Raw genomic sequence first — 24,590 nt, forward strand, 5'->3', positions numbered from 1 at the left:
GCTCCAGGTCTCTGCTCAAACGTCACTAAGAGACCGTTCCAGGCTCCTGACCTACAATGGGAAGCCCCTTGCCTCGCTCTCCCTGAGGTCAGGCCTGCTTTATTCTCTGTGGCACACACCCCTCTCGGACATACTAGCCGTTTACAGTCTTCTCCCCACAGTGCATTGTAAGGACCTCGACGCTGTCCCCCTCAGCCTCTATAGCCACTGACGGATGCCCTCTCTGAGCCAGGGAGACTCGGCCACACCAGCCACCGCCTCCTGGAAGGTGGCCAGTGAGCAGCAGGCCTGGAGCACAGTGTAGCGTGGGAGAGGTCTGAGACACGGACCGTTCACCAGGCAGCGCCGAGACCGTCCCGGAAGGTCAGCCTGGCCCGTGGGCAGCTCAGCCCACTTGGAGGAGGGGGCAAGAGGGGCCTACAGGGACGTCACTACCCGGCATGGCCGCCCTGGGACACTGGGGTTAGGGCACTCTTCTGGTGGGGGGCACCAGGCTCGTCTGGTCTGACCTCAGCGAGTCAGATACCAGGACTGTAAATTCCACCCCACCCTGCCCCTGGTGTGTGTGCACACTGACCCCATGCACACACTTACACACAAACAGGCACACACACTCACATGCACACACACATACATACACTTGAACATGCACACATATACTCGTGCACACGCACACAGGCTCACACCCTCCCACTCTCATACTCAGTGGTTCAGACACACTTGCGTGCACGTGCACGCACCCGCACATTCAGCTTTTACACAAACCAGCCAGCTTCAGAAGGTGCCTCGTCCTCCGACAGCAGAAGCCAGTCTAGAGCACTTTCTAGGTCAACACCCCAAGAACCCCCCTCATAAGGAGGTTTACACGGCATCCCCTCACCTGGCCTGTTCCCTGAGCTACCCAAATGCCAGCCTCGGTGGGACTGGCCTCGGCCTCCCGGCCCTCCTTCCACCCACCTCAGGCAGGCCGATCGGCCCCTCCAGCCTGGTCTGCAGGCAGCGCAGCCAATGTCCCCAGAACAGGGAAGGTCACTGCCAGGGCAACAGCAAGTTGGTGGCATCAGGACCAGAACCCAGGGGTCCTATTGTGTTTCTGTTCAAGATCTCAGAGACAGCAGAGCACTGGACAGACACGGCAGTGGCTCGGCCACTGACAGCAGGCAGGCACCTGACTCCGTGCAGCCCAAGGAAGAGTGTGTCATTCCCGGGCTACAGAGGAGGGGTCTGAGGGCCGAAGAGTGACTGAGCAAACAGCTCTTGCTCGGAAAAGTCTAGAATGAGCATGGCCTGGCTGGCCAGTGAAGCTCAGCCATCTCCCCACCACCTCTCCAACCCAGCCTTCAACTCCGAGTGTGTTCTTCACTTTACCACCACTCACAAACCCCAGCGGGACCTCGTGGCCAAGCCCTGAGCCTTCACAGGTCTCGGTGACCTCAGACAGGGGAGCAGAAAGCTTCTGGAAGAGACTAGAGAAACAATCTCTCAGCAAGTTCTACTTCTGGACAAGGAGTTTCACTTTTTCCGCCTGTTTTCTGCTAATGCAGTTATAAAGGAGTGAAAGGTGCAAATTCTACGTGTTCAAGCATCCACACCTCCTCAGACACCATCACACACAACAGAGATGTTTAACAATTCAAATCCACAGCTGGGCACGTCAGTTGCCTCAGACATGGCAAGTTTAAAAAAGAAACATGGAGGACGGCCCCATGGCCTAGTGGTTAAGTTCAGCATGCTCTGCTTCAGTGGTCTGGGTTCAGTTCCTGGGCATGGACCTACACCAGTCGTTGGTGGCCATGCTGTGGTGGTGGCCCACATACAAAATAGAGGAAGATTGGCACAGATGTTAGCTCAGGGCGAATCTTCCTCAGCAAAAAGAAAAGAAAAGAAACATGACTATGGTACATCAAGGGGAAATAATTCTCAACAAATTCTGAAAGGTGAACTCATTTTTAAGATTATCAGGTTTTCTGTGAAAAAGTTACTTGGGCTCAAGTAAATTCAAGAGGGAAACCATGAACCGTCCCCCCTTCTCCCCAAAAAGGAGAGGCAGCTGGGTTACCCGTGAGCGGGGTCCAAGGCGATGGCCCGCGGCTGGTCAAGGTCCTGCCAGAAGAGGACCTTCCGGGATGTTCCGTTGAGGTTGGCCACCTCGATGCGATTGGTCTCCGAGTCTGTCCAGTACAGCTTCTTGCCAACCCAGTCACAGGCCAGGCCGTCAGGTGACACCAGGCCGGAGATGACCACGTTCTGCACGGCGGCCCCCGTCTGGTTCAGGTAGGTCTGCTTGATGGCCTCCTCGCTCACGTCCGTCCAGTACACGGCTCCCTTGGAGAACTGGAAATCTACCGCGGCCGCGTCCTCCAGGCCGCTGACCACGATGGTGGACTCCAGCTTGACTCCGCCGGCGTCCACCAGCCGCACGTCCCGGCGGTTGGCAAACAGCAGGAGAGGTGAGGCTGTGGGGGCAGAAGCAAACTGTGAGGACCACTGGCCCAGCCACAGGCCACACAGCCCAGACAGGGGGCTGTGTGCACGAACCACTCCTGGCACCCGCCCGCCCATGCCCAAGGCCCTCGGGCTCCTTCCTTCCACTCCCCAAGGCGCTGCCACAAAGGTGTCTGGGCAGGCCCAAGCCATGCCATTCAGAGGCTCTTTCAACACAGCAAACAGTGCTGTTGTGACTGAAATCACCAAGGGCTGCTGTTCATCCCAGCCAGGCCTGGGTGACTCTTCCTGCCATGCCCACCACCTCATAAACAGGTCCTCTGGGGGCTGCAGAGAAGTCACATCATCTTGGTCAGTCTGATGCAGGGGAGGGGGACGGGAGGGCACAGCCCTGGCCATGCTGACTGGGAGAGGCCTGGCTGGGATGACAAGTCCAGGCAGGATGGAGCCTCAGGATTCTCTTATAATTCCTGGACCACTGTTCCAGCTCAAGCCCCTTCCTGGGACTGTGGCCTCAGTCTCCCACTCTGGGGGCACCCTTCAACAGCTCCCTGTGCTGCTCTGAGTAAGGTCTGGCTGCCAGGGCGAGCGCCTGGCTCAGATCCTGGCCCCTCCTCTGCAGGATGGGAGGTCGCGGGGAGGACTCGAGGTCAGGACTGTCTATGGGGCTCTGCCACTCCCACCATCACCACCACCGTCACCACTATGTTAGGTCTACAATTTTTTGTGGCAAGAAAGGACATTTTGAAAATCCAACAATGGAATGTCACAACTACATTCCATAGGACACCCTGATCTCTTGCAATGACATAATGCCAACTTTACAGAGGGGCAGAGAAGGCTTCGAGAGGAGGCTGCACAGCTAAGTTCACCTCCGCACCGTGGAACCCTCCTCATGTGCTGGTCGCACGGGTGTATTCGGTTTGTCAAAATGCATCACTTTTCTGTGGATATGTACTTCAATAAAAAGTTTTTAAAAATTAAAAATGGAACTTTCCCTGTTTTCCCAGCTGCTCACAAGAATCCTCCACAACATGCCGAGGGTCCCAGTGGACCCTGCACTCCAGGAGGGCCCACCCACCCATGCGGGAATGCCCTGGTCCCTGCCCAGGGCCAGCACGCAGCAGCTCCTCTATAAATGCATTTAACCCACTACACTCAGCCCGCAGTGCCCTAACTTGAAGACCTTTGACCTTGAGAGAGATGAGAAGGAAAAGTGGGGCTGCCCCAAAGGGTCGGGATCCCCACCCCCAGCCAGAGGCTCCAGGGAGAGGAGCAGCAGCAACATCCGCCACCAGAGGCCTGGCCATCTGGGGGTCAGAGGTCGGCTGGCTGTAGAGGGCAGTGAGAGAGGGGGATGATGCCGAGGATCAGGGAGGGTCCAGAACCTTCAGAGGAGGGACAATGTGTGAAGGCGGGAGGCAAGGGGGCCTTCACAGGGAAGACAGTCGTGTGCAGGATCTGGAGTGCACAGTGGTGCAAACAGCCAGAGCCACCACATACAAAGACGCCCCATGGCACCCGGGTGACTCGGCACTCCCACAGCACGTTCCCATTCGTCACTGCCATGATCCTCCCCACCGGAGCAAGGAGCACCAGTAAGCCCGTTTCGCCTGCGAGGTTTACTGGCCCGGCTCTCGAGGTTCCCTGCAGCAAGGTCCCCTGGCTCGTCCCCACTCATCCCGCAAAGGCGTGACCCGCCCAGGCATGCTGAGTCAAAATTCCACGCTGCGGTTCTTAACCTTCCGGGGGGTCACAAAGCCCTCTGAGAAGCTGGTCCTCTCCCCAGAGACAGACACACACAGGCGCGCGCACATGGGGCTGTCGCCAAGGCCCCGTGACGTCCCCCTACCAGGGTGGACCCCGCTCCAGCCTGAGAACCTCTTGCTAAAGTAAGCAGGGAGAAGGATGTTGACTTCTCTTTCTACTCTAAATAGCACCTCTGGGTGACAACGAAAGGGACAGTCTCAGGAGGGAGTAAGCTCCCCGTGGCCACAAATATTCAAGTGGAAGTCAGTGACTGCAGGTGAGGGACGAGACCCACCAGATGTGAGCATCATCAGGTGAACGGCCCAGACAAGGAGTCTCCAGTCAGCTGCTTTCCAGCCAGGAGGGGACGTGCTGTGGAGGGAGGTGCCACCGGGGGGCGGCAAGCCACGAGCCCCAACTGTCGGCCAGAAACCCAGGAAACCCGTCCCCGCAGCAGAGGTCCCAGAGGGGGCCGGGGCGAGAGGTGGGGAGGCAGGGAGCTCTTGGAAGCTGCCCCAGGCACAAAAACTCCTAGCTGTGCTCTGTTCTTTCTCCCCGAACCGGAAAGACCACATTTTCCCCTCGGTTTCCACTCTGGGCAGTTCAGGTGCACCCTTCAAAGGCCGCAGGTGGCGGGAGAGTTTTTCAATTTCCTGTGCTTTTCCCCAACGAGACTCAGGGAGGGGAGCTGCCATGGAGAGCGGGGCCGGTGGGTGGCGGGCAAGCTTCGGGGAGCCCAGGTGGGGCAGCTAGGGCGGGCACGGGCCCTGGCAGGCAGGCTGTTTCTAGAAAGAGCTGCTCCTGTTTCTGAGATGTTTAGAAACCACCACACACTCAGCTCTTAAGTGTTAAGAGGCACCCACTTCAGTCTCCCGTCACCGGGGGAACTCACAGTGGGGGGGCCCTGCTGCGTGGGGCCGCCCCCCACTCTCCAGCTGGCACAGGCGGCACCTCCTCCCCAGCCCCCTCCTCAGGGCCTGGGCAACCCCGGCTAACGCGGCCCCGACCCATCTCGGGGTCCCTCCTCTCCCAGAAGTAGAGAGCGGCTGGGCCAGGACGGAGAGAAGCCAGCCTCCTCGGAGGACGCAGCCAGGGGACAGCAGAGTGGAAATGTGAGGAAAGGCCGTCAGTGGCGGAGTGTCGTGTAGCACGCACAGGCACCGTCTGGGCACACGTGACCGAACGAAGAACTCACGCTCGCGTTCTCTATTCCAGTGGAGGAAACAGACAATAAGCCATAAATTGATGAGGCAATATGAGTACCTTGGAACATCAACGCCGTGGTTTGGAAAAACAGCAGGGTAACGGGTTTGGGAGAGGGGGCTGACATTTCACAGATGGTCAGGGCAGTCTCACTGAGAAAGTGACAGTTGGGCAAAGACTTGAGGGGAGTAAAGGAGTGCCTGAGGGAGAGTGTCCCTTGCAGAGGGAACGGTCAGTGCAAAGGTCCTGGGGTGAGGCATGTGGGAGGGGGGCAGACACTGGTCCTCTGCGCTCCTTCCCCAGGGGCACATGTGCCCAAGAACCTCTCATCTCACAGCCCCCTAAAGGTCAAGGGTCACAGCTGCATATTCCGCACGTAAGGAAACTGTGGCTCTTGGAAAGGTGCCTTGACCTGTCCCAGGTCACTCCACCCAGGGATGATCCCTTGACTGGTGGCCTGAGCTTTGGGGCAGTGAGAAGAAGAAATGATACAATGCAAGAAGGAAGAGGAGAGCTGGGTGGACAGGCTAGAGCACTGGCGTGCCACCACTGCACTCCAGGACCCACGTGGGGTCACCATAAAAACCAGACAGATTGTCACCTGGAGGCGAGACATCAGAACAATGCTTTCAGAAAACACCGCAGCAGCTGGTATTAAGGACCACGAAAATATTTAAACCTTCTCCCCAGGAATCACCCTCACAGGAATTTATCCCAAGGAACACCCGGAGGAAGGAAAAGATCCTAGTCACAATATTTGTGGCAGCCTTGTTCATAATAAGAAAAAATAAACAATAAAATATCTCCAATGTCAGAGGTAACCAGACTGTTCTCTCAGTGCAAAGTTATGTCCATTAAAGCAATAAGAAAAACGATTGCAGTCACATCAGAAAATGTGTAAGATATCCCGTTAAATCAACACACACACACACACACACACACACACACACTGTAACTCTAAACTCTGATTTGTACTACAATTGCAGTTATGAGAAAATCCCAGGTGGGGACAAAGATTGAAACAGAGTCTGGACAAGGCAAAGACAACCTTGCGGAGTGTCTGGGTAAATATATTTTTAACGTTTGAGCCCCAAATTCCATGCGTGTTGCTATGAAGTTATCTGTGCAAATATGATTTTCAGGATCATCTATCACAAGGGCCAACAGACCAGGTCGCCCCGCCCCCCTTGTGGGAGCCCCGGAGCCAGCTCAGGGTGACGGCTCCGAGCAGCACTGGCTCAGACCTGGCCCTCCTGGCCTCAACATCCTGCTTGTGAAATGGAGCAATTACTGCATGTCCTCATCAGAGACTGTGAGGCTTACACAGGACAACTCATACAAAAGCTAGTCCAGTAGCAGCACATTTTAAACATGCAATAAATAACAGCCGGGGCAGTGGTGGTGGTTGTAATTAACTGTTTCCCTCATCCAGCCCCGGGCTGGCTCGGCTACAAAGAAAAGCACATGGACACAGACTCGGGGGCCTGGGTTCAAATCCCAGCCGGGCCTCCAGCTGTGAGATTTGGGGGAAGGCTTCTCATCTCCACTCTGAGCCTTAGTCTCCTCATCTGTAAAGCAAAAAATGGTAGCTATTCTCGAAAGGCACCGCCAGCTGCTGTGGAAAGCAGTTGGCGAGTTCCTCAAAAAGTCACACATAGTTACCATACGACCCAGCAATTCCACTCCTCGGCATGTACCCAAAAGAACTGAAAACGGGGACTCAAACAAATACGTGTACACACATGTTCATAGCAGCACTATTCACAACAGCCAAAAGGTGGGAGCAGCCCAAATGTCCATCAACAGATGAACGCAAGTCGTGCTCTATCCATACAATGGAATATTACTCAGCCATAAAAACGAATGGAGCTCTGATACACGCTACCACACGGATGAACCTTGAAAACATGATGCCACGTGAAGAAGCCAGACACAAAAGGCCACGTGTTATATGATTCCATGCACATGAAATGTCCAGAACATAGAGATGGACAATAGAGTAGTGGTTGCCAGGGGCTGTGGGGAGGGGAATGAGGAGTCACTGTTTTAATGGGTACGGGGTTTCCTTTGGGGTGATGGAAATGTTCTGGAACTAGACAGAGGTGGTGGCTACATTATATTGTGAATGGACTAAATTCCACTGAATTATTCACTTTAAAATGGTTAATTTTATGGTGAGTTTCACCTCAATTTTTTACAGGCACTGCTGCACCCCGAGCCTGCAATTCCCTGTGACATCCCTCCTTCGTCCTGGCTTCCCAGCGGGTTTAATCAGGAGCAGATGAGCCTCTCTGTGACCCTGGATTTATGCAGCCCCCCTTCGGCATGGCCCTCAGGACACCCCACGACATCCTGTGGGTTCTCGAACCTCCCTCGTGGGCGAGCAGGAGCCGATCAGTCCAGGGTGGGTCTGACGTTCCCAGCACCCTCGGCCAATCGGTGTCAGAGAAAGGCCACTCTGTCCCCTCCTGCCCAGTTGCCAGGCCGTGTGATTATCGACAGTCCCCCTGTGCAGAACTGGGAGTCTAAACACCCCAGTGCCAACCACCCCCTCCACCCCGTGTGAGCACAGCCAGTATTTATATATAGAATTCACAGCAGATGTCTGGGCTTCCATTCCGACAGCCTGGACTTGACGCTGTTCACATGGTTACACTAAACACAACCCAACTCAACGTAACCCAATCCCCTGCTGCTGCACCAAAATCAGCAGCGTTTTCAGGACAGGCCTTATTGATATTCACCCAGCATGACGCTGCTCATTGGAGCAGGCCAAGGCCGGGACACAAACTATGGATTTATCAGTCGGGAACGGTCGTTCATCCTGCGCCAGCCCTGTGGGGAAGGCCAAGAAATGGAAGACAACGTGGGGCCATGTTCGAGGAGCCTACAGTTTAGTCGGGCTGGACACACTTGCACACACACATATGCTCACGCATGCACGCAGCTGAACCACCACCTGTGCAAGAAGCAAAGGCAGGTGAGTGACATGGACAGGAGGTGCCTGGAGGAGAATGAGCTGTTGGGTGGTCCTGGGAGGCTGCCTGGAGGAAGGGAAGACTGGAGCCTTGAAGGATGAACAAGACTTAGGGAATGCCGAGTATGCTCTGGCCTGACATCAAGATGCATCCATGCACTCTAGTTAGTTAATTCTACTCACAATGGCTCATGAACAACTTCCCTGACGCCTGACAGCTCTGGGTGCCCTCTAGCTTGAGTTTCTCAAACCAGGTATTCATGCCACCCACCCTGCGCACGTCCTCGTACTCCCCTCCCCAGGGGCAGGAGCTCCTCCTTGCCACCTCTGCCAGGTGCCACACCTCCAGGTACGCCTGGGTCCGCTTCCACCTTCCCTCTGCTGTTCCTTGTCTACTTGTCCAGCCCTGCGCCAGCACCTCCTGCCTCACCTCCTTCAGGTGGTCCTGGCTGTCCTGGGACCAATACATCCCCTTACACCTTTTACACCCAGCTTCCCAAGTTCTACAAATTCTCTGATGGGATTTTTTTGTGTGTGTGTGAGGAAGATCAGCCCTGAGCTAATATCTGTTGCCAATCCTCCTCTTTTTGCTGAGGAAGATTGGCCCTGAGCTAACATCTGTGCCCATCTTTCTCTACTTTATATGGGACGCCGCCACAGCATGGCCTGACAAGCGGTGTGTTGGTGCGCACCTGGGATCCGAACCTGCAAACCAAGGGCCACCACAGCGGAGCGTGAGCACTTAACTGCCACGCCACTGGACCCAACCTGTTGGGATTTTTTTTAATGGCATTTTATTTAAAGTTTTCACAATACAAAAAAGCAAAAATGTCACAGCTTAGCTGGCGGGACAGAGAGATATACAACGATGCTTATCGCACTATCGTTTGTGGGAGGGAAAGCCTGGTTTTAATAGTTTATTACATTATGTTGGGAGATGGATGGAGGTGAACGCACGTGCATGCTACTGAACTGGACACTTTAAAATGGTTAACACGGTAAATTTTATGTTACGTATATTTTAACACAATTCAAAATAATAATATAAATAAATAAAAACTGACAGTGTAGTCATATTATAGAATATCATAAGCTACCAAAAAGAATGACTTAGAACTATGGCCACAGCCTTCATTCAAGATTTTGTTTTTAAAAGTTGGCCGGTCATTAGAGCACGCCCAGAACATACTATTTATTTGTTTATTTAAGCCAGTGTAGACTCATCTATTCCTATTTCGTTAAATGGGTTAAGATCCAATATTCCCACTTATTTTGACAGTCAAACTTTCCTAGCTTTGGACAGTGAAGGTCCCTTTACTCTGGCTTGCATGTCCTCCTGGCACGTCCCCATCATCCCTCGAGGATTTCTTTACTTGCTGGCACAATTATACGCTCCAGGCTCCTTCTGTGTATGTTCCCTGCCCCAGCCCTGGAACCGGCCTGTTCTCCAGGAGCTCTGTTTCCTTTGAGTGGAGAGCGATCTTTAGAGGCCAAGATCTGGGCCCTGGGGGTGCTCACGGCTACTCGGCGACACAGCTGGGAGCATACGCACAGTCCATCCTCGTTAGTCACAGATTCTCTATCTGAGAGCTCACCTGCTTGCTGACGTTTATTTATAACGCCCAAATCAATACTCCTGGAGCCTTCGTAATCATTCCTGGACACGTGAACGCACAGAATGGTGAAAAAATGAGTCACCCAAGGCACAGGCGCCCAGCCGGGGCGGATCCCGGGGACGCTCTGCCATCTCATTTCAGCTCACACTGTACGTAAGCGTCCCCTCCACAGTCCAGTCAGTGCCACGTCGTTCACACGTCTGTGCTTTCTGCCAGTGATTTAAAATGGCCCCAGGCCTGGTGCTGAAGTGCTCTCTAGTGCTCGTGAGCACAAGAAGACTGCGACGTGCCTCACGGAGAAAATACGTGTTAGATGAGCTTCCTTCAGGCACGAGTTACAGTGCTGTTGGCCGTGGGTTCAGTGCTAACGAATGGACAATACATATTAAATCAGGTGTCTTTACACAGAAACACACGTAAAAGAAGGTTGTGTATTGATCAGCAGATGAAAAAGTTGTGGCCAGAGGCTGGCAGGAACCTAACCCTGTTTCCACTAGGAGCAGTGGTTCAGTATTCACCAATTCAGCGTTTGCGGTGACTTTATAGGACATAACTAGAGTGAACAAGAACTGACTGTATGTATATACGTATACTTTTATACACACACACCTATAACTATTTCTCTATTTCTGTGTGTGTGTGTACACGTGGCAAAAATCCATGAGTTCACGGCAGTCCTTACAATTTTAAAATTTCCTGGGGATACTTTCTTATCTTCCCCCTTTCTACACTTGTCAGTACCTTCCCCAAGGTGGAAACCCAGCTTTTGTGATTGTCAATCCATTGACTTATTTGCTCAATATAACCAGCTCCCCACTATTCCTGTAACCTCTTCAGGCCTGTCACCTCTCCCCCCACCCCCACCTCGCTTCTCGGATGCCGGGTGCCCCTGGCTATGTCACCACTGGCACCTCTACGTGGCAGCCCCTCCCTACCCCACTTCCTCGAAGGCCAGGCACCAACATTTCTGCGCCAGGAAGGGAAGGGAAGAGCACTGTTGAGAATCGCACTGAATCTATAGATCAATTTGGGGAAAACGACGTCTCTGTGATATTGTCTTTATATCCACAAACACTATTTATTTAGGTCTTCTTGATATCTCTGTACTTTTTTTTTTTTTTTTGCATACAGTCTTATGACATTATTCCTTAGATATCATCCCAGGAACTTTAAATAAAATTCAAACCATTTTTAAAATAATAAAACTAGCCCGACAATAACAGAGAGATTTTGCAAAATTCGCATGAATCTTATGATACAACATGAAACTTCAAAGACGCTTGGGTTGGGGTGGGGGCGATGTTTAAGGCGACATGGATGCCTCCCCCGACACCCAGGCAGGAAAGTTCTATTTCCTTTCTAAGAGGAAATGGAAGAAAACTGCTGATCTGGCTGAAATGACAGGGACCGAGGAGAAATCTGTGGTTCCCAAGAGTGCAGGGGACCAAATCTCCCCAGCTCTGAGCTCAGAGAAGTTCGCTCTCTCTTCTCCAAGTGCAATATAATAACTCTATGCTTCTTTGCCAAAAACAAGGCTCAGAGATCTTAAAATGGCTGGAAATAGTCGTTGCTGCCCCATGAACAGCATTCTCAGCGAAATCACACCTCGGTTTCTCTTGGAACTTTCTGAATTAAGGTGGAAGAAATATCATACTCCCAAACTCTCTTGTCTGTGGGCAGCTCCTGGAAGCCAGGGCCCTCCCCGCCCCAGGTTCCCGTCCCCGGCACCCAGCTCCCAGGAGGCGCCCCACCCCCATGCTGCCCTCACTGGGGTGACAGCGGCCACGTGAACCTCATGCAGCCACGACGCCCACAATTCCAGCGACGGAATTTCACGTTTTATCTCGGGCTTTTACCCAACTAAGACAGGCTGGACTCGGTGACACGGTTCTGCAGTTGTCTAAATATTCTACAGGACAGACTTGACATTTACAACAATAATAAAATCTTAGGTTTCCTTTAACCGAACAGATGTTCTGCCTTTTACGGAAAGCTCAGCAAATTTAAACTTGCAGGCCTGGAAGGGCTGAGCCCGAGGAAAATCCTCGATAACATCTCCAAACACCCCAGAATGACTCTACTCCCCCCGCCTCCACTTCAGCTGAACGATCACAGCCCCCCAAAGAGTCCCCATCCATACATCTGCCTCAGGACCCACTGAGCCAGGGGACACTCCCAAATTCTTCTCCCGGCCCCCTCAACCTGGCCTTGGCCCCCCCAGGCTCCTCCACATGGACCCCACCCTCTCCAGCTCCATGTCCTCAGCCATTCCCACCCCCACAAAACCCTCCCCAGTCACCACACCTGGCCCAGGTGAAAGCCGGGTCCTCTATAGGCCTGCCCAGCTCGCCCCACCGCCCTGAGCGTGTTGTCTGCATCCTTACCAGGCAGGGCCCACACCCGCCTCACCAGGGCACAGACGGCCGATGCCACAAGGCCCCACGCAGGGCAGGGCCCGGCTGCCCTAGGGGACGCGCCTCCAAGGCCGGCCCCGGCACACGGGGCTTCTGGCAGAGGACCCTCCTTCCGCCCTTTCCCTTCCAGGTGCTGTCACAATAATGATCGATCAATTGATCGTGTGAGTTGCTGATGTTCGCATAAAGATAATGAATAAGCATCATGTTTTGCTTCAAATCTGGAGCACAAATAGCCAAGGTTGGCATATGACTGTAACCCCTTCCAAAGGATGGCCAGCCTCTTCCCAAGGCTGTTTGGGTTATCAAGAGCTTTTATTACAACCACACGGGTGGGGGAGTTCAGAACAGACAAAACTCGAGTCACACCTCCCGGGGCGCGGCAGGGCGGGCGAAGGCTGGGGAGCTGCTCAAGGAAACTTCTGGAACACTGGAAGTTCTACTCTTGACTGGCTAACACGGTGGGCTATGGGACATTCATCAAGCTGCTCTCCCGAGGTCTGTGCATGTCGCTGGCTGCAGAACAAAGGCCACCGCCTCTCGTCCCCACCTTCCCTGTCCCAGCCCAGCCACGTGGGTCAACGCACTGCTCCCCACACTCGCCTCGCACCTGCCCGGCTGGGGCCTCCTGCCCTGCTCCCCCTCCTTCACACGCTCGCCGGGGACCCTCAACCAGGCCAACCCTCTTCCTCCCAGCTCTGTCACCTCCATTTCCGCTGTCGAGCAGCCCCATCCTAGTCTTTCTAAACCCGACACACCCACTGACATGTGCGCGCACACACTCTCACACACACACACACACACACACACACACACACACACGGCCCTATAGGAAGGCAGTAATTAACCCCAGGCTCAGGCCAGCTTCCCGAGCAGGGAGCACATTTCAAAGGTCAGGGAAGCAGACGAACAGGAAAGAAAGGTTCGGGGGCAGGTTTGGGCGGTGGAGCAGGAAAGAAGGAATCAGTTGCAAACGATAAAAAGAACACGAGGGGCTTGTTTCAGACACCTTAGAACAAAGAAATGCAGGACATGGGCCTCCGGGTCTTCACTAAACAGGGGGATGGGCTGGGGGTCCCCGCTGTCCCCCTGCACGGGGGCGCTGTGGCCTGGGGGCAGGCGGAAGGACACTCCAGCCTCCTGTGCCGAGGACAGGCCTGGACCTCCGTTCCAGAAGAGCCTGGGCTCGGCCGCTCTGGAACATCCTGGGAGACAAGCAAAGGCCCAGGACCTGGCACAGGCCCACTGTGCGCTGGTCAGAGGGACCCCTGAGTGTCATTCAGGGAAGCTTCCTGCCCCCAAAGGCCACTCGGAGGGTCCTGACCCTGGCCCAAGTGACCTGGGCCGCTTCCAGGAGTGACTGTGTGGCCCTAAATCCCACTCAGCAGAGGGTCACCTCCAGCCCAGGACACCTCCAGAGATGACCATCAGGGGTCATCGAGCCCCTCACCTTACAAGTCAAAGTCACTAGCGCCCGGCCCCCAGCCCAACACCCACACGGGACAGCGGACCCCATGGGGCTGCTCAGAGGAAGGAACTAGCCTCTGCTGCGGGCCTGCTGCCTGCTCGGCACCCTCCACCTTGACCCAGCTTATCTCACGACCCCCGATGAGGGAGGAGCGGTCTTATCTAATTTTTTTAGCAGATCACCAAGGCCACGCAGGGGCAGGGGGTCGAGCCCCCTGAGCCTAAGCTGGGCTTTTTCCTCCACAACCTCCCAGAGGGGCACACGTCGCCCTACAGACTCTAGACTCTGAAACTACTTGAGGGGAAAAGTCCACAAAGCAACTAACAAGCAGCTCAAAGAATATAAAAGCAGACAAATGTCACCAAACCCCTTGACAAGAATAATCACCGCCCAGAGGTGACAACTGCGAAGAAGCCACACTAAAGCTAGCATGACAGTAAAGAACAGTGCTGGTGACGTCACACGTCACTTTGGGCACAACCCAGCTCACGCACCAGTAATCGCCCTCTCTTCCCAACCTGTAAAGGTGCCTAGGTAGAGAGGGACACAGCCAATGCATAATTACCATTTTAAAGTCTCTGAGAAGTCCCGCAGGGAGGAAGTCTAGTTCACTTCCTAGATACCAGGGTTTTCCAAATGTATCTACTCATAGAACATTTTTTAGTTTTGACTCCAGGGACATATTTTGAAAGACAACACCTGGAGGCAAAGTGAAAGGGAAAACACAAAGTAAAACCGAATAAGATACGGCTGCAAAGGTACCATAGATCCTGGAAAGTTGGCAATCTCTGGCATGGCCCCCCAGCCGCCTCCTCCCTACCTTCCAAGGACAAGAAGACTAATGTCCATTAAGGCTGGGGGCCTCTACAGAGCCGGGAGAAGCTGCCTCAGTGTTCCACTCTCCCCACACCATGAGGAGCCGCCTTCCGGCCACGGCCAGTGCTGTCAGCCTCGACGAACGGGCTTTCTCCATCTGGTTACCGGGAAATCGCTTGCAACAAACCACCCCAGATCCAAATGACCCAACAGTGTGCAGGACATTGTCCACGCTGACGAAAAGCATCCCACCCCATCAACACAGCATACAACCGAATGATCCCAACGGCCAGGAGCCCCAGGCCGCGTCCTCGCCTCCGGCCCCAGAAGCCCACGCTGGTTCACAGTCTGGTCCAAACTCCAGTGAGGGGAAGACACAGCACACACCGAGGCCAGTTCCCAGAGACAAATCACCTTTTCCAAAACCGAGTCCCTTAACAGAGCCCATTGGTGGTGGAAGTCAGGGTCTAGTTACGAACACTGCACAGAAGAGATTTTCCTGGGAGGGAAAGTGCTTTTCCCTGAAAGCTATTTCCCCTGCTAATTATGTTTCAGTTGGGCAAATATATGTATTTCAGCGCAGTGGCTGTGCAGGGTGCTGACAGGTGTTGGGGGGCCAGAAGCAGAGGCCCGAGGGCCTGAGAGGGAAGGAACCAAAGGGCACCTCGGTCTCTCCCTTGTTCTCCCTCTCTCTCACGCAAGCCCGCACACACACACACGTGCACGCGTGCACTCACTCCGCAAGCCCTAATTTAGCAACCGTGGAATGTTACCAACTCCATCATACCTAGGACAAGTTTTTAGGGAATATGACATTTGATTTATGTCTGCAAATGTGCGTTTTTCACTAATTAGAAGGTTTAGGGCAGCGCAGGGAAAAATATGTATTTCAGAGTCCCAGTTTGACTTGCCAGAAACCAGCCCATTGCTAACATTCTTATTTTCGACAAAATATAGCATTCTGATTACATACCATTTCAGTTCAACGGTTCCCGGTCTGCCAGGCTCCTGGAAGTGGCCCAAGGCCACGGCAAAGATGCAGAGAAACGGTCCCGGGATGGAGACTGACCTGGGGGTCCTGGGCGGGACTGACTCTGCCAGTCCACTCTGATGGAAGGCGAGCCAGCAGCTTTCACCTGAAGTCCCGAGGCCCCACTGAAACAAGCCCCAGGTGGCCGCTCTGGTTGGTACAAGAGGCGGGACCACACAGGAGGGCGGTTCTGACGGCCCCCCGCCTCCCCAGCGGGGGAGGCATCTGTCAAATGAGGAGCCGGGTCCTCATTTCTGCATCTGTCAAATGAGGAGCCGGGTCTGGGGGGGGGCTCAGCACCCCGCTTATTGAAATGCATTGGAGGCTCTTCAGCCGATTTCCTTTACAGATGAAAGAAAATACTTTTATAATTCAAATAGCAATTAAGAGGTAGACACTGGAGCCAATATTAGTCCCTGCGTGACCCCAGGCAAGTTCTGCAGGGTCTCTCAGCATCGGTTTCCCCTTCTATATAACGGGAGTTGTGATGGCACCGGCCCCCAGGGTGGCCGGAAGGGATAAATGAGTCAATCGATGAACATCTCTGAGAACCTGTCTGGTACCCTGTAAATGTGCAATAAATGTTAGCTATTTTTATCTATTAAGTCTAGGCATTTGTATCTCGGGTGCTCTAAGGCAGGATGCATTGACCAAGAAATAAAGATTTTCATTAAATGCATGCCCCAAATAAAGTGACCCCATAGAGATGGTTCTTAATGGAGACCAGTAACAAAATCGCCCTAACTGCAAGCTTTTATGGGTCTCTTGCTGTCCTTGGAAATCAACCAAGGAGGCACTTTTGGGTACTGTGTGTGTGCATGTGTGTGTGGGGGCATGTGTGGTTCACAGCTCCCCCAAGGAGGACACACACCACCCTGTCTCAAGGAAAGAAGGGCCTGGACTCTGGTGATACCCACCTGGATCGATCAGCCTGGTTCTCCAGCCAACTCTGCATCTGCACCGTGTCCTGAAGACCTGCCCTTCGGGCAGGGACCAGTATTTGATGCCAAAAAGACACAAAGAAGAGGAAAGGGGCCAGATCAGCTGCAGGTAACAGACAGCACAAAGTCCCTGAGTCCACCAATGCAACGCAGATACAAGAATTTAGCACAAGGCCACAGCAAACTCAAGGATCCGGAACAAAGGTGCAGACAGTGGTGCCTCCAAGCCACAACCCCGCAAATTACCACCACGGGCGAGCAGAGCACCAAATCCCCGACAGCAGCCAGGGTCTCTAACAGGGCTGGCACAGACTGGTTGTTTCCACCGAGGTGGGAGAAGGTGGGACCATCCAGCCCTCCCCCCAGGCCCACTGGCGAGGAAGACGGCGTTTTCCCAGCGTGGTTACAGGGATCTCATTGTTCTGCCCCGCAGAGAGGAAACTGGAGAACTGAGCTCAGAATGCATTTTGGAATTGGCAGAAAAGAACATCTGGGAAAGGAAACATATTTCAGAAACAAACATACCTTTGTACCAGCTTTTATTTTCTTTAAGTGTTGCAAAAAAATAATCATAATAAAGACGTGCCAAATTTATCATCACTCTGCAAAATCTCCTTTTTATGGGGCAAAATGGGGAGGCTCTGCTTTCCAATGATCTACTGCTCCTGGAAAAGAGCAACCACCTGGGTGCGGAGGCCCGGAGGCTGCCGTCAGGAGCCAAAGGGAAAAGCGGGGCTCTGGACACCTCCATCCTGCAGAGACCAAAGTGGACAGACGAAAGCCGTCGGGTGAAAGAAACCTCAAACCATCCTTGCTGTGGTTCGTTTTTAACCTCTGTCCTCCCGGTCCCTGCTGAAGCATCTCAGGGTGCTGATGTTCTCTGAGGAGCTGGCACTTTTTGGTTCCAAATATTTATGTGGGTTTGGGGGCTGCCTATAAGGTTTAGCACTGAGGACCTGCTCCGATTGTCTTGGGACCAAGCTAAGCAATGGGTCTGGAGGGTCGTAACTCTGCAGGGCCCTAGGTGAGGTCTTCCAGGGTTCGAGGACTCTGTACACAGGTACGTAAAGATGAAGCAGAATGTGCCAGAGAGAAAACCTGGAAAAGCACGCTCCCCGCCAACTCTCTCTCTGCACCTGGTGAGACACCCATTTCTTTGGGCCATTTCTACCTTTCCTGAGTCATGGCGTGCATGAGCTGCTCCTCGAACCCGGCATCACTTAGTCCTCACGGGAGGTGGGACCACACTGACACCCCTTTTTACAGATGAGGAGACTGAGGCACAAGGGGACCTGGTAACCTGCCCGAAGTCACACTCTGCTCATCAGTGACAGGGGAGATCAGGTGCCCAGGTTCTTTCCACAGAACTTGAAGTTCATTCCTTTTGCCTGACGGGGCAATGGAATGATCTCTCTGTAGAAGGGTTGGACACGGGAGCAGCATCCAGATGGTGGGCCCACCCCGAGAGGCGCTGCAGTGCCCCTCCCACTAGCCCAGGAGGAAGCACGGCCCCTTGGCCTCTGTCTGGGTCCCCTCAGGACTGTGGCCTCCCCCCACCTGACCACATGTCCCTGTCCTCTATTCCAGGACAACCTTCCATCATCAGGAAGAAGAGGAAATGGAACAAAGAGATGCATGCTGCAGCCTGGTGCTCCACGCTGCTCCTTCTCAGCAGAGAGAGAAGGTCCCGGAAAGCAGAATGGGCCAGGCTGGCAGGTCAACAGCCCCTCCTGCTCGTCTCTGGGTGCCCACCCCAGACCCCACCCTCCCAGGGTGGGCAGGAAAGATAACCATCCCTGCACGACACAGAGTGAGGTCCGGGTTCTCCTTAGACTCAGTGTTCCTATCTGAGGAACGGGGGCGAGAAAGCCACACAGCAACCCAGGAGCATGACTCCACACTCTCCCAGGGACCCCCTCCCAGGGACCACGTGAGGTCCGCAGGTGCCTCGGGGGTTCTAAGCGTGGAGCTACATGTCTCCTACATGACGGGGCCTAACGCTCCTGTCGCACCTGCGCCTTGAGTTCAAGGGTGGAAGGAGGGAGCGCCCACCCCTCGCTGGTTCACTCTGCAAACCCACATCCCCACTCTGAGCCTCACTGGTGACCACGGAGATGCAGCTGGCCTCCCTGCCTCCAGGGCTGGTGCGAAGGTCAAAGCAGTGGAAGAACAGTCCACCAGGCAGCAGAAGGCAAACGCTGCACGAAGAGAGGCCATGTGCTCTCCCGAGAGGGAGGAAGCCGGGGGCCGGGTGGCACAGGAGCCAGGGCCAGGCACAGGCACAGGAGAGAGGCGGTGCTCTCCCGTCACAGCCCTCACCTCTGGTACAATTACCCCTGGCCACGTGTCCGAGTGTGCCGTGCCGGTCTCTGGGCTGGCCTGGGCCATCCGTGAGGACGGAGCCCCTGCCTGCCGGTGCTCATCCTGACCCCAGGGGGCTAGTTCTGTGCTGGGCACACGGGAGGGAGTCAGTCAGCACACACCTGCTAGAGGCATAAATTATTCCTGGGCCACAGGTAACAACAGGAAGTGAGGAGAGCCAGAAGCCTGCCCAGGCCAAGGAGGAGATGGGCAGGTCCCACCTGGGCTAGCGGCCAGAGGGCAGGCGTGGGGGGAGGGCCGGGATCGCAGGGCCGCGGGGTCTGCTCTCATCCCACAGGCTGCAGGAGGTGGGGAGCTGGGCTCCCTCCACGTTAGAGACCCAGTCTGGCCCACAGGCTGGAGAGCAGCATCTTTCCTTAATTACGGAGCACCTCCTGGGCACAGAGCCCAGCCAGCAGTCCAGGGGAAAGGCACTGACCGCCGGCATCCCAGGGCAGGGAAGCAACACGGAGCAGGGACCTCGGGCTGAGGGTGGGTGGGAAGGGGAGGGGAGCCCATCAGAGAGGAGGCCCCAGCCCTGCGAGTCGGCCAGGCTGGCCTGTTAGCAGGCTGTCAGGAGAAACACAACAGGGAATGGAGAAAGCAGGGTCCCTAACAACTTCCTCCAAGCAGGGAGAGGCGGGAGTGCGCTGGCAACATCTACAAATAGACGGGCAGCCTCCAGAAACAGCCCCCCGTCACACCTCTGACAGAGCAGAGGCCCGAGGAGGAGACCTGCCCTCAGACACCGGCACCTGCTCTTCGGTCCCAGGGCTTCCGGAGCCCAGCTTCGAAAATGATGCCGGCTTTACCTGGGCAAGGAAGCAAATTCGGTGCCAGAACCATCAGGCTCCAACGGCAATTAACGCACCTCGACACTCCACCTTCTAATCAGTGATGGACTAAATGGTCCACGCTGGGATGGTTTCCGCCAAGCCACCTTTCCGCTGGAGTTGAACCTGATTCCAGAATCCCCCGAGGGCTCGTTCCCTGGAGGATAACAATTATGATAGCCGTAATAACCCTAATAGCTAGTAATTATTGAGTGCTTACCAGGAGCCGGCCCATGCTAAGCACGTTACAGCCCTGCCTCATTGTATCCTCAGGCATGTCTAGGTGGGGGCACTGATTACCCCTGACAGGTGAGGAAACTGAGGCCCAGAGGAGTTAACTCACTGGCCCAAGGCCCCAGAGCTGAGTGCAGCCAGGAATGTGAGCCGAGCTGGAATGGGTGGAGGGGGCCTACACATGCCCCGGGGTTCCAGGCTCGCTGCTGGGATTCCTCTGGAAGCCCCCCTCAGCTGTTCATGGCAAACCTGGGGGGAGTGGTGCCAGCAGGGAAGGAGGCTGGGGGTTCAGGGTGTCCTCAGTCCAGGGGTGGCGAGACAGCGGCTCTGCTCAGAGGCCACCCCAGGCGTGGCTGCTGGAGGGAAACACACACCGTGCCACATGTGCCATGGTGGGGTGAGCTTCCGGAGCGTCCTCCCCAAGACCAAGCTGGCCTTAAAGACTACAGGCAGGCAAGAACGGAACGAGTTCCACCTGTCCTCTTCACACCTACAAAGAGGAGGCGGACACTTGACCCAAATGCGTCCCCTGTCACTCAAGGACCTCACGGATCATGGGTCAGAAGGCATCCCTAACTCAGCATCTTCATCAGCGTCACCAGCCTGCTCTGCTGATACAAGCTAGTGAAGCTCAGAAAAACCTCGAACCTCTCAGTTTCCCCATCGAAAACACAACACCCCGCCAGATTCCAGGTACCCGGAAGAGACCTAAACCCTTATCTCAATAAAATCAGATTAGGCATTAAATGCCTGAGAACTCTCGCCTCACAGGTCCATAGTCATGCAGACAGGCCCACTTCAGGCAGTTCCCTAACTTCCCTAACACGATCCTTTAGGCATGGGGGCACCGCCCCAGGGGTAGGGGGTAGTGTGTGTGGTGGGGTTCTGCCTTCAGCCACATTCCATCCTGGTGCACTGGGGCACCTGGCAGGCCTTGGTACATAGAGAGGAAGCTACTGGAAGGCCCATGGTCTCGAGAACTGGGCCATGCAGAGACACAGGAGCCCAGTGGGAGAAATGTTCACCTGGAGGAGACCTCTGAACGGGTCTTTCTAGATCCTCACAGATGGAACAGAGCAGGGGCCTGCCCAAGGCCCAGCGCCCACCTCGTGGCCAGACCTGCCTGGATCCCAGAGCGGACCCCACTTCGGCCTCCACATCAGATCTTCCCAGCCTGCCCCAGGGGCCCCCAGGTGTACCGGCTCTGAGAGGCGCTCTCAACGCGGGAAAGCCCAATGGTAACTCCCCGTGAGGGGCTGACAGAAACCCTGCAGGCCTCTGCTGCTGCCAGTTCACAGAACCCCACCAGCTCTGCTGGCGATCACGCACGTCTGGGATCGATAAACAGAAAAGGTCATTACCAAACAAGTGGACTTTCCTTGAAAGGATAAAATTTTCTAAAATGGAGGGAGAATTTTTTAAAAACTAGAACTAGTAGCCAAGAGGACGGAAAGTGCCCTTTGCTCTGCTCTTTCATCTTGAGTAACCCTCCGTACGTCTCCAACTGTACGTCTCAAACTGGGCGCTGCTCAAGTGCCTTCTGGAAGAAGGCCGAGGAGGAACTGAAAAGACGTAAATCCTCAGTGGCCGTTCTACCAGCTCTGTTGCATATCGTCTGGGGGTCACAGGTGAGACCACCACGCTGGGCCCATCCCATCTCTGAGCCTCCCCTGTGGACACAGCACTCGGTACCCGGCCCAGCAGGTCGGGGGCCCCGGCAAAGGGTGACATGCATCGGGGCCGCTCTGTTCACAGACATTAGACCAGCTGGTCATCTGCTCTGCAGGGGGGGCAATGCTGTGGCCACAGCCCGCAACAAGATGACCAGGCCCATGCTCCTCTCTGGGCAGGGGGTGCACACCACGGGTCCCCTGCACCAGGGGCTGAGATCTGGCATCTCAACTGTGGTGAGCCGACACTCCACTTGGCTCTTGTGAGCCGAGAACTCTGTGCAAACACAGGCGACACCATGAAAGCCAGCGCCAACCCCTCAGCGTGGCACTCCGAGCGGGCGGTCAGCAGTTCATGGGTCCTGCCCAACCTAAGAGCTGCAGCGGACACAGTAGGCGTGATGAGCATCTCGAAGAAGAGGGCAGTGGCGGGGGAGGCCCACAGTGGCCGGGGTCAGGAGCTGGGCACTGCCCACTCGCCCACAATACAGCACAGACCCCAGGAGTCAGCCGGGTGCTGCAGCAAACTCATGCAGAGAGCCGGGCAGTGACCACTCGGCCCGAACACGCATCAGACACTCAAGGGGGCAATGCTCTCTTAGTGCTTAAGTTCCTGAAAGCTCATCAAAAACATCCCTCACTCAGCTACCTGTCCTGTAGTTATAACTCAAAAGCACCAAAATTGGTTTTTTTAGCATAAAAGTTCATCATACCATTATTTTTACTTTGTTGCATGACTGAAAATGTTCATACAAAGTTTTTTGAAAAATGATGAAAATGACGGGTGAAGGATGCAGGTGCCAAGCCCCACCGGGGCATCTCAGAGTCAGGGCTGTGGAAGGCGGGCAGGTGTTACATGGATACAGGACTTCGCGGTCAAGTATGTTCGGGATGCACTGGGTTTCTGGAAGTAAAATGGCTTTATTTATACCAGGCCTTCTCAGAGTCCATACCTCGGAAATATGGACTCTTACTGGGGGAGGGGGTCCCACACTTGGCCCCAGAAGCCTTTTGTCATGTGGCAAGACAGGTGTTCTACAATCTGGGAAACAGCTGGGTTGAATTTCGGGATGGGGGCAGGAGCTCACAACTCAGTAGATTTAGGGGCCAGAGGAAGTAAAGTTGGATAAGATTTGCTCCCTGGACAGACGAGGCCTTAGGAATCCTCTAGACAGTTACTGCACACCAGACACCACGCCAGAGGCAAAAGGACAAGGATCAAGACAGCCTCTGTCCCCGAGGCCCTCCAGGCTGGGTTGACCACTGAAGGTTCCGGACTCCAAAGAGACGGATCTGGCTGGACAAGTGTTCACCCCGGGGGAGCAGAAGAGAGGGCTAAAGCCAGCTGAGAGCAGCATAGAACACTGGACCCAAAAGTTCCAACTTTAGACACTGGGAAACCAGCGTAATTTTCTGAGACAGGGATGGATATGATGAAACGAGGTTTAAAAAAATTAATCTGGCTAGCGTGAAAGATAAATAGGCAAGGGGAAGGTTCTAGAAAGAAAGGAGCCCAAGTAGAAGCTGATGGAGTCCTCCACTCCGAATCCAGGCTTCCACAGAGGGAATACAGCGGGGGCCTCCAAGTGAGGCCTCAGAGCCGGGGGTCTGGGCGGGGGAGGAAGCAAGCAGAACAGGCGTTCCAGAGTGTGGGCAGGCACGGAGACAGGGGCCTGCTTCCGGAGAGCAGAGGAAAAACAGGTGACAGTCAGCTCTGAGCTTCCAGCCTGCGGCAGATGGAATCCGGCGAGGCCAAGCCAGTGCCCACCGTACCCTGATTACCTCCATTCAGTCTCCTTTTGGGAACCAAGTTGGCACTGGGGAAAGTTTGGAGAAATGGCCTTCGCCCACAAAAGCAAGCTCGAGAACACATCTTGCTCTGAAATCACCCTGCAGCGAGGACGCCACTGGGTTCCCATCACGGAGAACGCCTGTTCCTTCCAGGGCGGAATCCAAGGGGGGCAGCTGCCCGCGAGCGGACAGTCTGGAGGGCACCCAGGCAGACGTGTTCTGGAAGGGCCACGCGCTCGGGGGGCTCTTAACGACCCATTGAGCAATTTCCTGAGCGTTTTGTTCGGCAGGTACCGCCTCCCCATCTGGGCTAATAGAGGAGTGCAGCCCAGGGAAGAAATTAAAGTTGCTCACATTTTGTTCTGGAACAAACTAGGGGAGGGGAGCGATAATTTATGCGGTAATTATATTTGCCTTTGGGCTAATGCTGGAATTAGCTGCATTAGAGCTGGTTTCCCCAGCAGATGCCAGCGTGAGCGAGGAAGCACAACACTGGGGCGATCCAGCACAAACATTACCTCTGAAGCACTCCACGTGCAAACAGAAAGCAAAAAGGTGAAGACCAGCTCCATCGCGGCAGCAGACAAATTTATTTCCACAGCCAGAGACCAGCTTGCCTGTCAGAGACCACTTCTAAAGTCCAGCCCTCTGCCACCTGTTGAAGGTCACCATTTAATGTCCCCGGATCAAGAGATCAAAGGATGGAACCTGACGGCTGACTCTGAAGTTTTAAATGTACGAGAAGAGTCAACACAATTTTTTAACAAGAACAATGAAGGAAGAATTGCACAATCAATCTTAAAATATACTATGAAGATACAGAGATTAAAACAACAGCATGCTGGTGCAGAAAGATACCCACAGGTCAGCAGAGCAGGATGGAAGCTTCTAGAATAAGGAGCCAAGCATCTGTGGACACTGAACACAAAAGAGTGGCATTTGAAATGAATGGGGATAGGATGGGCCATTCCCTCAAGGTGTTGGGACAACTCCCTATCCACTTATGGGGGCGGGGAGGGGGGTACCAGGGACAGTTCAGATC

The 24,590-nt window shown here is 54.5% G+C and overlaps 1 protein-coding gene across 3 annotated transcripts in view; it reads right to left on the bottom strand.

The window, feature by feature from the left end:
- LRP5 (LDL receptor related protein 5) overlaps positions 1-24,590 on the bottom strand; it is a 109,917-nt gene that overhangs the window by 77,855 nt on the left and 7,472 nt on the right. For 2 of the 3 annotated variants that reach the window (XM_087422526.1, XM_087422525.1), the window contains exon 2: positions 2,060-2,456. In XM_087422526.1, the coding sequence (XP_087278652.1) occupies positions 2,060-2,456 (397 nt within the window). Of the gene's footprint in view, positions 1-2,059; positions 2,457-16,635; positions 16,781-24,590 lie in introns of those variants that run through there. The other variant, XM_087422527.1, reaches the window with a different exon arrangement.

Source organism: Ceratotherium simum, chromosome 34 (assembly GCF_057802395.1).
Source record: "Ceratotherium simum simum isolate JZ-2026a chromosome 34, ASM5780239v1, whole genome shotgun sequence".
Taxonomy (NCBI): Eukaryota; Metazoa; Chordata; class Mammalia; order Perissodactyla; family Rhinocerotidae; genus Ceratotherium; species Ceratotherium simum.